A 16,114-nucleotide genomic window follows, 5' to 3' on the forward strand; every position below is an offset into this window, starting at 1 on the left:
CTCATAATACCCACCACAGGCAGAATATAATACCAACCTACAAGCCATTTACTCCAGGCAAGGCTGATGGCCCTTAGCAACAGGTGAGGAGGAGTTGAACAAAAATGTAAAGGAAACTACATTGGCCCCAAAGAAAACCCAAAACCTAGCCAGGCAATATCTTTATTAGATCTCTTTATGAAACCAGATGTTAAACAAAACAGAGGAGAGGGGAAGTTGGCTTGATGCTGAATCTATGGAGTCTGCATTTAGTCACAGGCTTAAAATGAAGTGTAGGGGGAGCCAGCAGGCTTAATTTTGGCTTAAGGTGCAACCCCCTGAACATAACCCCTACCCAAATTGTGGGTTTACTGTACCTTAAAGCTACTTAGTATCTCAGTATTTGGATTAGGCCATAGCTAATCCTTACCTGGAGCAAAAAGAGATTTTAAACTCTCAGCCTCGCTTCTCAATAGGGATGTTCTCGTGGGAGAATCTGACTTCTCACAAGAGCACTCCCACCTTAACTGTGTATAGTTGGAATTTCAGAAGTTAAATGCACAGAAAATGTGGATGTACTGTAATATTAATAATTAGATTTACATACAATGGAACCTCAGTTTTCAAACGTAATCTGTTCTGGAAGTCCATTTGACTTCTGAAACGTTCAAAAACCGAGGAATTAAGAAACGTGCCTCGGAAGCCGTTCAACTTCCGAGGCGCATTAGAAAACGGAAGCATTCACTTGCCGGTCTTTGGCGTTTGGCTTCCGAAACGTTCAGCAGCCGAGACATTCAAAAGCTGAGGTTTGACTGTACTGCCCTTTGTCACAACGTAAAACACAAATGACAACCCATAACATGCAGATAGTTTAACAATCAAAAGAGTTATATAGATGCTGTAATAAGTAATCCTATATAATAAAGTCCCTGTGTCTCTGCGTCCAGTCCCTGTGTCCCTGTGTCTGCGCTACTGCGCATGTGCCCCACGGACACAGGCATTGGACGCAGAGACTTGGAGCGCAGAGATTGGCCCCTCCTCCGCCTCCTCCCGCTTTCCCGAGTGGCGACGGCCTCCTCCACCTCCCTTCTCCTGAGGAGGAGGAAGAGGCCTCTGTCGCCGCCTCCCGCAGTACGCCTCAGGTAAGTGCACTGCCCCTCGCTCTCCCGCCTCGCCGCCCCGCGTCACTCCGCCGCAGCAGGGATGTGGAGGAGGCTATCACCACTCGGGACAGCGGGAGGAGGCGGAGGGGCCGGTGGGCCTCAGGCGCTCGCCGGCGGGTGGGGCGAGAGCGGGAGCTGCGGCGGAGTGACGCGGAGGCGGCGAGGCGGGAGAGCGAGGGGCGGCGCGCTTACCTGAGGCGCGCTGTGGGAGGCGGCGGCAGAGGCCTCTTCCTTCTCCTCAGGTGAGGAGGAGGAGAAGGGAGGTGGAGTAGGCCGTCACCACTCGGGACAGCGGGAGGAGGCGGAGGAGGGGCCGGTGGGCCTCAGGGGCTCGCCGGAGGCAACGCCTACGCGGTCCCAGGGCTTCCCCTCCGTTCCCGCCCGGCTAGCGCCCATTTACTGAACGGGCTGAATGACACTAGTCTATGATAAAATGCAACAACAGCAGCACAAAACAGTCCATAATTACATAATCTTAACTCTATCTAAAAGTATTTCTTAATCCTGCCTCCCATGGAAAATGACAGAGCCTTCCAGCCTTCTCTTCATCTTATCAGTCCCTCACCCTGCTTGTGGTGGGAGTACTCTTCAGTTTTTAAATTCATCAGCAAGCTGTTTGCCTGTCCTTTATTTTGCTCACCTTTCTTCCCTACAATGGATGTGAACATACTTGATCAACTTTGATGGGTTGTTTAATTTTAAGAACTCTGAAGAATTTCTTTTACGTATAGTCTACTCCTCTGACCATTATCTTGTGCCAGCACTAACAAGGTTGACATTGTTTTCATCTTTTTTCAGCCAGTGTTAGATTTTCCTGGCAAAACCTTCATTACCTGTTAAGGATGCACCAACGCCAGGAGTTAAGAAAGCAGAGTTCTGTCGAAACAAATATTCCAGCTTGAAATCAGAGTGCTAAAGAGTCATGTTTGAAAAAGGACCCAGGGAGTGTTTGTTGCGAAGAGTGCTCTCTGCTTTCTTAAAGGAGCATTCATTCTTCCTTACAGCATCTGCAGGCCATTAGCCACTGATGTTTCTGTAAAAGAATACCATCCACTAGAGAGAATGAACTTCTTTGGGCTTTTAATACACAGCTGAAATATGTTTTTAATCCAAAAATGGAGGGAAGGGAGGAGGTGACCCTGTGTCAATAATTTAATGGCAAAACTTTTTTGGGGAGGAGGAAGGGGGTCAATGCCACTTAGATGTATGGTTCTCCACTAAATATGAGACTCCACACTGTTTCACATGCATTACTTGATTAAGATGACTTTCAAGCAAAGTATACACTGAGTTGACTAGAAGTAACCACAAAATTCTGTATTTACTAATCCGTGAGGAGTTCATTACTACCTTTGAGTAATGTACTTGATGCTGCAGTTAACAAGTGATGAAAAATATGTTTGAACTTGCCCTCAAAGTGAATAATCTTCTCATAAATCATATGGAAGGCCAAAACAAAGTAATCAGAATACTACAATATTCGCATGAGCCAATTCACAGGATTCTCAAGTTCCAAGTTCAATAGGTTTTACCCCTCTTTTAAAATAAGATTTACCAGGGTGGTTTACATACAATAAAAAAGTAGTTGAAAGGGCATCACAAATGTACAGGAAGATTTGTTGAAGAGCAGTGAGGGACAAACTGAACTGAAATATAAGCGGGTTGTGACAAACCAACTAGATTTCCCAATTAGATATTGTGAAACATTTCAAAGGCACCGAAGGGGCGCTTCATTAGTTTAGGACTGTGCTGAGAGATTCTAGTCCTCATTAATCAGGAATAAAAGATAACAAAGACAACCACTTCCAAGTTTCCTGGGGTGGGGATTCACAGCAATTTCATACCCACCAACATCTGGGGGATCTAAATTGGGACATTCATTCTTTGCTCAGCTGCTGTGGCGTAAGCCAGCTGACTCCCGCCAGAGCAACCATCCAAAAGGTGAGACATTCCAGCAGCCAATCAGAAGCGGTTGACTAGTATGCAATTTTAAATCCAGTGATACTTATACTGATAAAATCCAGTTAGGATTCCGCTGAACATAACTGTGAAATATATCTTCATTTCAGGAGTTAATACCTCTATTTTCTCTTTTTTATGCAAGTTCACAAGAGCTCATATATAGAGAGCTCAAACATATAGAGCTCATATAGAGCTCAAACATAAGAGTTCATATATATATATATATATATATATATATATATATATATATGGATGGCAAGGAGAGAAAGGGAGCTAAAAGACTAATTAAGCATTACTGAATGCAAAAAGATTGATAAATGTACCATTTGTTTTGCAAGGAACAACATACTTAAATATCAGAAAGCAAGCAACATTGCTTAAGTTCACCAACTTGGGAAAACATTCTTTTATGCTGCATAGCTCTAAAATAAATACTTTAGGGAAACAGAGAGCAAGCCATTATACCTTGGCTTTCATTTTCTTTCAGATAGAAACTGCTAGAGCAAACATTCCTACTAGTTTACGTTGCCTGTGTTTTTATGAAGTTAATAACTGAACTGTCAGTCAAGGCCTATATAAATACAGTAGTGGAATGCTTTCTGCTATAGAAGCACTCTTATTTACAAGAGCAGCCAGCCAAGATTTTGAAATGACTGCATGGTCTGTTTGCTTTGATCTCTTTTATGCCTCAGTCTCCCAGTACCTGTTAGTTTGCTATTTATGATACCTTTGTGTATTTAGGCATGAGAAGAGCAACTGTGGGAAGCCAGTACTTCTTAAGAAATCAGTGATGTGAGGGGGTGCATCAGATGATAAGCAGGAATCTTATTTATTTTTTAAAAAACAACAAACTCAAGGTAGTCATTTGTGAATGCAAAGAGACTGACAGGTGTTACGTTACCAAGGGAGGGGGGGAAGCACAAAGGTGTTATTTAAGCATACATCAGCTTTGTGACTGCACACTCACACTGTATTTACCTATTGTTTAAGAAGTTTCCAGGATATCCCGAACTAATCTCAGCTCATTTACTGCCTTTGATTACTGCCTTGGAGGATTACCGCAGCCCCGCCACAAAATGATTCACTCGTTAGCCTTTTGAAAGAACCTTCTCCCACGACTGGCGGAGGAATGAAGACTTGTAGAACAATTGCAGCATGCCTACTTTGTGCACGTGAGTCTACCTGGCATTCCTCTCCCAAGCAGATCAAACAGCAGTCGTGCCCAGAGGTAGGAAGCTCCCCCCTGCACAAACAGGAGACCCGAGGTGCCACTGACATGTGGGCAGCAAAGAAGGAAAAATGTAACTGGGAAGTGGAAAACACAGTGAAGAGCAATTGTGGCGCTGGGGGGGGGGAGGAGAGGAGATGCTTTTTTTCTGCTGAACAGCTGACAGAAGATGAGTGAAAACTAGGTAATGTCCCTTCCATTGCTGCTGATGGCACAGCTGGAAGTGGGCACACGAGGAAGGAGTTCCTCACCTTCAGATGTACCTGAAGGAGCGTCTCCACTCCCATCGTCCAGCCCGGACACTGAGGTTCAGTTCCGAGGTCCTTCTGGCAGTTCCCTCACTGCAAGAAGCGAGGTTATAGGGAACCAGGCAGAGAGCCTTCTTGGCATAGGCGTCAACTTCAGGATAGGAAAATAAGGGAAAATAAGGGATCAGCGGCGGCGCGGCACCGGAAGTCGCTTCTACGCATGTCTGGACATGTGTAGACCGGAAGTCGCTTCTACGCATGTCTGGACATGCGTAGACGCGACTTCCGGTGCCGGTTCTGCCCGATTTCTGGTGCCCAGACATGGGCAGAGCGGCACCGGAAATCGGTTCTGCACAGATACAGACATGCGCAGAAGCGACTTCTAGTGCCGGGCTGCCTGTGTCCGCATGTCAGGCATGCGCAGAGGCGATTTCCGAAGCCAAGTGAGCAAGCAGCCAGCCGGGAGCCGGGACATGGTGCTGGCAGGAGCTGCAAATCTGGGGGATTTACGGGATATTATTCAATTCGGGAGACCAGCGGGAAACAGATTTAAATCCAGGGGTTTCCCGCAAAAAACGGGAGTCTTGACAGCTATGCTTCTTGGTAGTGGCGCCCACCCTGTGGAACGCCCTCCCATCAACTTTTAGAAGACATCTGAAGGCAACCCTGTTTAGGGAAGTTTTTAATGTCTGGTGTTTTATCGTGTTTTTAATATTCTCTTGGGAACTGCCCAGAGTGGCTAGGGAAACCCAGCCAGATGGGTTGGGTATAAATAATATTTTATTGTTTTTATTTATTATTATTATTACATGCATACATGCAAAGTGTGCCCTCAAAAGGCAAGCAGAATGAGCATCAACTCCTTGGCTAGACCTCTACAATGTTCCCAAATGAATTCCACATTGGCACTGATCTCATCCCTGAAACTGCAGAGAGCTATTAAAATAAGGTAAGAAAAGCTATTTCAGTAAACAACACACTGGAAACAATGTCCACTGTCTAGAGCAGCCTCTCTCTGCCTTGGGTTCCCAGATGTTCTTACACTACAATACCCATCACCCCTGACCACCGGCCATGCTAGCTAGGATGGGAGTTGTAGTCCAACAGCATCTGGGAACCCAAGGCAGAGAAAATCTGGTCTCGAGAAACAAGTTATGCGTGTCACAGGTGCATTTAGCTCACTGCTACAGCACATGGTTTCATAAGCAAAAAGTTCCCAGATTCAATTCCCTATGTTCCCACATTTCTTGCGAAGAGGTCAGATAACCATGCTGAATAAAGTGTGCTAAGCTACTGAACCATTACCGCCCCTTCGGTTAGGAGTCTAACAGTCACCATAAAAAGCTCTACCTCTTAAAGTAGTCCCCAAGAACGTGCTACCTCCAACACGCATCAAAAATGGTGCTCGAACTTGAAGCAGCCTGCCTTCCTTGGCTGCACTGCCTGCTATTCAGAATTTTTATCTGATCCCTGTGGTAGCACTTAAAGTTATGCAAACTTGAACTTGAGAGCTTTGTTTTCATTTATTAATATTTTGCATCTCATCTACGAATCCACTGCCTTTTCCAGTCAACTATTTTTAAAAATGAGAAATCCACCTCTCACTTGAAGTTCTCGTTCAGCACTAGCCTGGGTTTGGTCCCAGGCTATGATGCAGGAGAAGGTTAGCACTAAGAGGCAATTTAAGCATGATCTTAGGCAAGCAAGAAGAATTTACCTGTGCAATGTTGTATGCATCTTCTTTAAACCTGGTTTAAACCAGGGATGGAGGTTGCACTGCTGTGCTAACAAAATATGCACAACATGTTACATAGAAGTGCAGATTTGGAATGGTCACAAGAGACATCTAGTCCTATCCCATGCAATGCAGGAATCTTCTTGCTCAATGTGGGGCTTGAACCCATGACCCTGAGCCATCACACAAGAATGAACCACTGTGAGCCTTGGACCTGTGTCCTGTCCCCTTTTTGCTTCTGCTTTGCTTAAACACAGCTTTATATGTAATTTGAACCGATGAATTACAGATCCTGAAGCTGAGGCTCCAATACTTTGGCCACCTCATGAGAAGAGAAGACTCCCTGGGAAAGACCCTGGTGTTGGGAAAGATGGAGGGCACAAGGAGAAGGGGACGACAGAGGATGAGATGGTTGGACAGTGTTCTCGAAGCTACGAACATGAGTTTGACCAAACTGTGGGAGGCAGTGGAAGACAGGAGTGCCTGGCATGCTCTGGTCCATGGGGCCATGAAGAGTTGAACACAACTAAATGACTAAAGAACAACAAAACAGGGGTGTGCCCCCCATAGGTTGGTGGTCTACTTCCACCAATCTTGGCCATTACTCATGTTGGCTGGGGCTGATGGGAGCTAGAAGTCCAACATCATTTGGAGGGACACGGGTTCCTTACTCATAAGTTTGATTGAGCACTTGCAAACGTGTCCCAAGTCTCATAGTGGGTACCAGATTTTTTTAAAATAAAAAACCTGCCTATCAAACCTTTCCAACCATAGTTGAATGCATTTGATTTACACAAAGCCAGCCTTTGCAACCCTGCCACTTCTTTCCTTAAAATTCCACGGAGAACCTGCTCTCCCACTGATGCCTTCCACCAGCAAGCTGCACTACTCAATAATTAGCATCGCATGAATGATTTTATCCCCTAAATTCACTTACACACACAAAGTACTTTCTTCCTCATCAATATCACCAAAGAGACATGCAGTTACGTGAATTTCTCTACAGCCTATTTCGGAATTCTATAGCTTATGGGAGCTTGCCTTTGCGTTGTTAACTACATCATGAAAAAAGGAGAAAATCTTGGACTACCGTTAATGTTCATGTTTGTCGAGGGGAGGTACCACTTTATTCAGCGGTTCTGAATAAAGGAATGCTACTACAGAATAAGTGATGGCATTCCGGAGAAGCTGCTTTGGCAAGAGGGGAAGAAAAACATAAAATCAATTCCTGAATAGTCTTCCTGATCAGTACTCAAGCACTAATTGGAATTCAGAGAAATCTGCACTCAACATGCCAGTAAAAGGAAGAATCATTACTCATTCTTCAGAGCTGTAAACAGAAGATAAGTGTGTTTCAGGAAATTATAGGTACTGAAGTTCAATAGTTCAGGCATTTTTCCCCATCCGCATTCTGTAACAGCAACAGCAGCAGTGATCTTTATACAGGTGGCCAAAAGCATAGCTTGTTACCTGCATTTTTACAAAAAAATTACACTGAATAAATCAGTGGCTGACGCTGAGCGTATACAGCAAATATGTTCTCTGTACCTGTAAGGAGTAAGTTTCCAAGCAGCTATTAGTCACACCCAACACCTAAAAGTATAATGTGTGGAGTGGCCCTATGATAAATACACGGGAAGTAGGAAACCCCACCAGGAACCCCCACTGTTGCTTAGAGTCCATATATAACAACAAGATATGGACAGGAAAATCTGCTACTCACAGCAGAGACTTAACTTTTCTAGGAGTTACAGGTTTAACAGCAAATCGTACCCTAAATAATAAGGAATAAGGATGCTAATAAAGAAAAAAATAATCACATTTCTTGCTAGTTTGAACTGCATATATATAAGTATTTCAAAAAGTGAAAATCCGGGCACAAAAGTTGTTGAGCATTTTTTTGCAAAATCTAAAATAAAAATAAAAATTGGAGCTATTTTTAGGAATTTTGTCAAAAAACAACAACTTCCAACATGCGTTGCCATACGCCCGGGTTTCCCCAGACATTCTTGCCGACTTTCAGAAATTCCGCCCGGACGCTAATTCCGATGTAATTCGAGAAATTTTAAAAACGTAGTTAAAGTACTGTATAACAGTTCTGTTGGGAATTGGCTGGCTTGGCAAACCTTGCAGGAAGCCGGACTGAGTCACCTGATGTGCAGGGAGTTCGATCCTGATAGGGCAGTGTTTTCCTGCCACCCCCTGGGCCAACTTTGACGTGTCAGTAGGACAACCCACCTGTCAAGCACCTGACACCATCAGATGATTGGCAGGTGGGTGGTTCTGCCCACCTGTCAAACCTGACCTGCAGGGGTGGAGGAGAGATAACGTTCAAAAAGGTTGAGAGGTTTGAGGAAACCCAAAAGGAGGACAGAAGTAATGAGCCAGAGGAGAATATTAGGGCCAAATGAAGGGATTGTTTGTTTCTTTAGGACAGATGGGAATGGAAGGCATTTGGGTGTAAATATGTTTTCCACCCCTTGTTTTAAATATATCTACAAGAGAAAGAGAGAGGGAGAATGTTAAAAGTGGTACAAGCTTCCTGCACATTTGGCAAGGGTATTTCATTTACACTTTAAACAAACCCATGAGTAAAATACAAACTGGAGATTTACAACTGGTTGGGAAGATGGGATTTTGGAAACTCTTCATCAATGTAAAATGCAGTATCACTGCCATGGATTATTGCAGATGTAAGCAGAAAAAAACAGTTTCCTTAAAATTGCCTGGTCTCCCATTTCTGTCAAACCATGCTGCGATATCCTCTTCCAAATGTTCAGCCTTGGATGTAGAAATTAGAACCTTAGGTCCTCAATACAATACAATACAAGCTGCATCCAATTTAACGAGGCTTCCTCTATCATTGCAGAGTCTGGGAGATCAGACTTTCCACTCATGTCAATGACACCTGCCCATGTAACCTAATTTTAAAACGCATCCGTGGTTGCCTAATAAGTGAAAAGGTACAGGAGGTGGATCAACACAACATCTGTGGAAATAAGATCCACTTTTATGAAAAAGTTCCTACCTTCAGGCTTCCCAGTTTGAAAATGTTGGCTCATTTAAAATGACCCAGAAAGTTACATAAAATGTACTTGACTCTAATCCAAACACAAGTACATATTGGAAACAAAGGATGCCTGAAGGAAAGCGAATTACATATTGTTGCTCTAGGTACACAGTGATTATTCTGCAATAAAAAAACAACCATGAATCAAGAGAGACATCTAGCGGTTTTTTTATTATTACAAAAGTGTCTCAGCTGCTGAACCAGAACAAATAAATATAAAATGCAGGTTTCCTTAAACAGAGATTATTGTTATAATTTCATTGTAAAGGATTAGTTCCCAAAAGTCATTCTTAAAATTAGTGTAGGCCCACAGCCTGAAGGGCTCACACATACCCAAATAACAAAACCACCAGATTAGATTCTATTTGTGTTTATATATTATTCAGAAAATGAATTTCAGTCAATCATGTGTTGGTTTAAACTGTGCATGCTTTACCCTTGTCATAGATGCAGCGCAGCTGGCAGCATTTCAGAGCTGTACGTAACCTCAATCAAGAAGGAGTGTCTAACCCCCATGGTTCTGCCTGGACAATGAGGTCCACCTCCAAGGGCCTTCTGGCAGTTCCCTCACAGCGAGAAGTGAGGTTACAGGGAACCAGGCAGAGGGCCTTCTCAGTAGTGGCGCCTGCTCTTTGGAACGCCCTTCCAACAGATGTCAAGGAAATATCTGACTTTTAGTAGACATCTGAAGGCAGCCCTGTTTAGGGAAGTTGTTTTATGTTTGATGCTTTATCGTGTTTTTAATATTCTGTTGGGAGCCACACAGAGTGGCTGGGGAAACCCAGCCAGATGGGCGGGGTTTTAACAACAACAACAACAACAACAACAACAACAACAACAACAACAACAATATTTTACAGTGGTACCTCTGCTTACGAACTTAATTCGTGTTCTGGAGGTCCATTCTTAACCTGAAACCATTCTTAACCTGAGGTACCACTTTAGCTAATGGGGCCTCCCGCTGCTGCTGCACCGCCGGAGCACGATTTCTGTTCTCATCTTGGGGCAAAGTTCTTAACCCGAGGTACAACTTCCTGGTTAGAGAAGTCTGTAACCCAAGGTGTTTGTAACCCAAGGTACCACTTTATTATTATTATTATTATTATTATTAATTATTATTACTACTACTACTACTACTATTATATTTATTAACTGAAAAGAGGTGACGGCAGAACCTCCAGCCCACCCCTGCAATATTGGCTAAAGCCCATTTGGACCAAAGAGCCTTAAGTGTGTAACTGTAAAGTTGCATTGCAGCCCATGGATGTGCTGTTCTCAGGCCCTGCGCTTCGCTTTGTTCCTGTCTGCTTCCGCCTCAATCTGCCTTTGCTGACACTTTCTGCCCTGTTACCCACTCCTGCCCAGAATCCATTTAAGAATTTAATCCACCACCTAGGCTACAAACCAAATGCAGCACAGTTCTCTCACTTTCAGAATCAGCTCACTTATTCCTGGCCCATTCTGCAAAGGCTCACAAGAAAAGGCCCAGGCCCTTCACCTTTTCTGAAGTGAGACTCCAGATACGTACATGAAAGTCGAATTATGAAAGGGTTCAAGGCATTGAAAGGTGTCAGGAAATACATGTAGAACAATCACATGACAATGAACTGTGGGGGGTAACACCCCTCAATGTGTACTCATCCATTTATAAACATATACAAATCTTGGTTCTTATGCTTAGGGTTTTGTACATCCTTTTAAGATAATGGAGAGGTAGCATTTGTGAATTGAGGGCTGCAATCCTATGCATACTTACCAGGAAGCAAGACCAAATAAACCCGGGGTGGTTTCTGTGCAAGCAGGCTTAGGACCGTGTTTTAAAAGTTATACAGCTAAATCAGGCATAGACAAACCCCGGCCCTCCAGATTTTGGGACTACAACTCCCATCATCCCTAGCTAACAGGACCAGCGGTCAGGGATGATGGGAATTGTAGTCCCAAACATCTGGAGGGCCAGAGTTTGCCTATGCCTGCACTAAATCTAGATCAGCCCCATGTTGAAGCAAGCACCAATGTCTGAAGTATACTTTGTGAAAGAAAAAGCAACAGTTTAGCAGGTAGGGAATAGTAAAATAACTGCAAACATTAGCAGAGAGAGCCATTTTACACCCAAATTAACAATCATAGACTTCAGTCCAACCCCCTGCAATGCAGGAATCTTTTGCCCAATGTGGGGCTCAAACCCACGACCCTGAGATTAAGAGCATCATGTTCTCGGTGTTGTAATTTTTTAAAACACAGTTTAATTATTGGTATCAGATGATAACAATAAATTTCATATAAATTCATCGAAAATAAGGGACATTTCTCAAGTTTCTTTTTCGTCATAGAATATTTTATAGCAGTGGTGGGGTACATGTGACCCCCCCAAAAATAATATTGGACTACAACTCCCATTATATTTGAATCACACTGACTAGGGATTATACGAGTCCAACAACATCTGGGCGGCCGCAAGTTCCCCAACCCCTGTTTTACAAGGAGAGCATCCATGTACCATACCTGTTTTTCTTCGAGTTCTCATCCTTTCCTCTTTTAACCCCAAATATTCTTGTGATCAATGTACTAAAGAGAAGAGTAGATGAATTTCTCACCTATCAAGCAACATAAAGGCAAGTGTTAAATGACACCCCATTTTTTCCTATATCTTTTCATTACGCATAAGTTAAAGTGGATGAAAAAAAGCCCAAATAAGGGGAAAGAGCTTCATTTTAAAAACATAATGTCAATTTCAACTTTTATTTATACTGGAATTAGACCTGTGGTTTCCAATATGGGGCACACACCCAACAGGGGGGGGAATTTGATTTTTAAGGGGGGGGGCAATGAGTTATTTTAAGGGGGGCAATGAGTTATTAACAGTGATTTATTTATTTATTTGCATTTCTTATGGCTCTAGGGGTCTCATATACAGTATATTGCGACATACACTTTTTTTATCCTGTGGTGAGCTCAAATTGTATTTCGAATTTGTTAGGTGCCTTTATTTTATTGTATAGTAATTAAAATGATAAAAGTATTACATAAAAAGCTTCCATTAAAGTATTTTATATTTATGCATTTCAGTTCTCTATTATATGTTTTGGAACTTTATTTGCTATTTTTTCATATCACTTCAGATTATCATCATCATCATTATTAACAATTTCTTAGTGATTTCTTCCTCAGTACTTCAACTGTCCTTTTGTTCTTTTATTTTTCTCTTTCATGGGTTCCATGTTCTTTGGAAGCTTGTTTAGACCAAGTTAATGGCCTTTTAGACTTCCTCTACATGAATAGGAGTTCACTTTTTGAATAATAAGAATTTTATGTCACCGAGGGGGGGGGGGTAGTTAGAGATGCTTAGGTGGGGCATGGCCAAAAAAAGGTTGGGAACCACTGAGTTAGACAGACCACAAGCCCAGATTCAGAAGACATGAAAAGCCAAAACATGGCTGAAAGGACAGCAGAAACTCCAGGAGCAGTCACGATCTTCTCTGAGAGATCCTGCATGCTCACATATTCCCCCTAAATCATGGTTTGGCACAGCATTACCCGAAAACTAAGTCATAATGTTATTTGGGGACTGGTTACTAAGGTGTTTAAACTGTATTACTGGGGGGGGGGAGAGAGAGACTGATCTTGCGGCATTACATTTTAACTGACCACACCCACAGAAACATTGTTCTACTTTTAGACCCACTGAAAGTAATGAACAATAACGGAGTAGACGTTAGATCAGGGTTTCCAAAATGTGGGTCTCCAGATGTTGTTGGACTACAATCCCCATCATCCCTAGCTAGCAGGACAGGGATGGTGGGAATTACGGTCCAAAAAACAGCTGGAGTCCCACCTGAGTTAGGTGGATGCAGCCCATTGTTAATAACTTAAACTTAAAGCATTCATTCTAGACCAAGCATGCCACCAAAGACTTCATTATCACCTCCAACTGGCGCGCGCACACACACACACACACACACACTCTCTATATCTGTGTGTGTGTGTGTGTGTGTGTGTTAAAAAGTTACTGAGTTTTTATTATTAATCAACCAAGTAGAAGCAGCTTTCCATGTCAGAAGGTGAATGCAGTGCTCTGCCTTCATTGCAGGAAACTAAATAAAAACCAAATAAAAAGAATACCAGGAGCCAAAATTCAGTGTTTCTGTAGGCTGTTATATATTCCCGCATGCTGTCCACTTGGCATACATTCCATATAACTCTATAAAACGAATTCATAAAAATCTAATCAGGCATTGCAGTGTTATTGAGAAACACAATCAATGCCCCGGTTACCACCATTAACATGTGGCTTTCAAACTTAATATACTAAACGTAAAGGATCAACTTACCGCCCAGACAGAAGACGTAAAACCTAATATTGCCGCTCGCATTCCATCTGCCACGTAAGGAATGATGTTTTCTCCTAAGCGGGTGTCCTTGAATAAAGCCCTCAAGATATTTAAAGCATGGACCTGGTAGGGAGGGAAGTCAAGACAGGCTACTTAGTTATTGGAATAACCTCAAAATTATGTACTTTAACTTCGATACTGTGACTCTGGAAAGCGAGCAAGCCCTGATCAGTAGCCTGCTTTGACTTAAGAGTCGGGGGCCAAGTTGATAACTGCATGCCTGGGAAACTTCAGGAGTAAACAGCTTGATAAACGACAAAGAAGGCACTCATGGAAATCCGGGAAACAAATCTCACCAGGCCTGTTCCCAGTAAACTGTGACTGCACATCACACACATCACTGCAATAAAATACCTATTTAATCTACATTAAAGTTATATTTAGTATGTGTGTACCCGTTGAAGGATATACAAATCCAATATCCTAGACCCACATTTGAAGCAAGAAGCCCGCTGAGAGTGAATTATCACAGAAAGGTGGCTTGCTTTTTGTTTTGGCATGTATCCCCCCACAAGACACTAGGCAGGCCATCGGAAATAGGTCAGTGGTCTATTCTGTACACTGTGGGAAATTATTCTAGCATTCTACACCTCAATACTTGAAATCTTTTCTTACTTTTCAGCATAAATTAATAAATTAAGGATTAGTTCTCGTATCCATAACGGTCTTTAAGCAGCTCTTCCCTTTTCACATTATTGTATGCTTAAGAGATTTTTGAAACATTAAGTGGTTTACAAAATACTTTAAAATAAATGTCAGCTTCATCGTAAGCTGAAGATTTTCTTCTTCTTCTCAAGCCTTTGAAGGGTACCAGTGCATGAGCCACGTACCAATTCTGTTACTGAGTGTACCGGTTTCAATATCTTTCTGTCCTTGTAAAGTTTTTACCTCCTTTTGTTTTATGATATTTTTGGTGACGCTTTGGTTTTAGATTGTTTTACTGTACCCTGTCCTAGGATCGCTTTGGGATGAAAGGCAGGTTAAAAACATTTCAAGAGATATATATATAAAACTTATTGTGGCAACGAATTCCTGGAGTTAATACAGTCAAACCTCGGCTCCCGAACGCCTTGGGAGTCGGACGTTTTGGCTCCCAAATGATCGAAAACTGGGAGTGTTCCAGTTTTTGAACGTTCTTTCGGAAGCTGAACATCCAATGGGGCTTCTGCGGCTTCAGATTGGCTGCAGGAGCTTCCTGCAGCCAATCAGAAGCCGCACTTTGGAAGTCGAACATTTTGGAAGTCGACTGGACTTCCAGAACGGGTTCTGTTTGACTTCCAAGGTACAACTGTTCTTCCTTTGGCATGAATCCAAAGGAGGGTGCCAGGGGCTAGATGACATTGTACCGTTATTCTATGGCAACAGTTTCCTAAACCACTGATAGGGAACCTGTGGATCTCTGGATGCTGTTGGGCTCCCAACTCCCATCACTGCCACCCAGTATAGCCAATGGTTAAGGAAGATGGGAGTTGAATGATAATTTTACTGACTTTGCATTTTGATGGAAGGTAGATATTACCTGGGGGACTGTACTTGGTGGAGTACTTGAAGGTGAAACTAAAGATATCAACTCTTTCATTGTCGTTTTTAACAAGCCTGTTTTACCCTTCTTCGGTTCTGAAGCTAGCAGAGCCTAGAACAAAAAAAGAAGAAATAAAGATATAGCACAACTCACTCACTGAACTCTTTTGCAAATAGATCCGACCCAGTTGCCTCAAGATTCCACATATATATATATACATATATTACACACACCTATCTAGCACAAATGATGAGGAGCACCAGACCTCAGCCTCAAGTCCCAGGAAGTGGCAAATGGACTTTCAACGTTTAAATCAAAACAAAATTGCAACTCATTAAAGAGACAATTTTTCTAGATGAACGCTAGCCAGAGTTAGTGCGAGCAGTAGAGTAATATGACATCGAGAAATGAAACTGGCAGCTCTAGGAACAAGCTAGAGAAGCAAAAACCTCAGGAAAACTTTTTTTAAAAAATGGTTACCATTAAGAAAGAACCTCTCACTTGTCTTAATTCTGTTAGTTTCATTTATAATACATTATCTGCTTTGGATTATGCAACTGGAGAGTATTTGATTAATTTTAACAAGCACTTGCAACCCAGTTTTTAAACTATACAAGGAATGAGGAAGGTTTGTACTTCTGTACACATATACTCTTGTCATTTTCATCTTAGGTATTTATAAAGTCTATATTTATAGCCTGACTTTCAAGGTTGCTGCTTGCTTCCCAAAAAGTAGCACGCATATTTGGTGCATCGTATTTCTTCGAGCTGCTCATTCCAGATCTTTAGTTCTAGCCCGAAGGCTACCACTCAAAAATA

The 16,114-nt window shown here is 42.5% G+C and overlaps 1 protein-coding gene across 4 annotated transcripts in view; it reads right to left on the reverse strand.

Annotated features, from left to right (window-relative positions):
• Positions 1–16,114, reverse strand: part of THADA (THADA armadillo repeat containing) — a 151,930-nt gene that overhangs the window by 98,659 nt on the left and 37,157 nt on the right. For all 4 annotated transcript variants that reach the window (XM_035111205.2, XM_060273043.1, XM_035111204.2 and 1 more), the window contains 3 exons: positions 15,293–15,406; positions 13,714–13,836; positions 11,888–11,979 (listed from right to left, as the gene is read on the reverse strand). In XM_035111205.2, the coding sequence (XP_034967096.2) occupies positions 11,888–11,979; positions 13,714–13,836; positions 15,293–15,406 (329 nt within the window). The remainder of the gene's footprint in view (positions 1–11,887; positions 11,980–13,713; positions 13,837–15,292; positions 15,407–16,114) is intronic.

The sequence above is a fragment of the Zootoca vivipara genome, chromosome 3 (assembly GCF_963506605.1).
Source record: "Zootoca vivipara chromosome 3, rZooViv1.1, whole genome shotgun sequence".
Taxonomy (NCBI): Eukaryota; Metazoa; Chordata; class Lepidosauria; order Squamata; family Lacertidae; genus Zootoca; species Zootoca vivipara.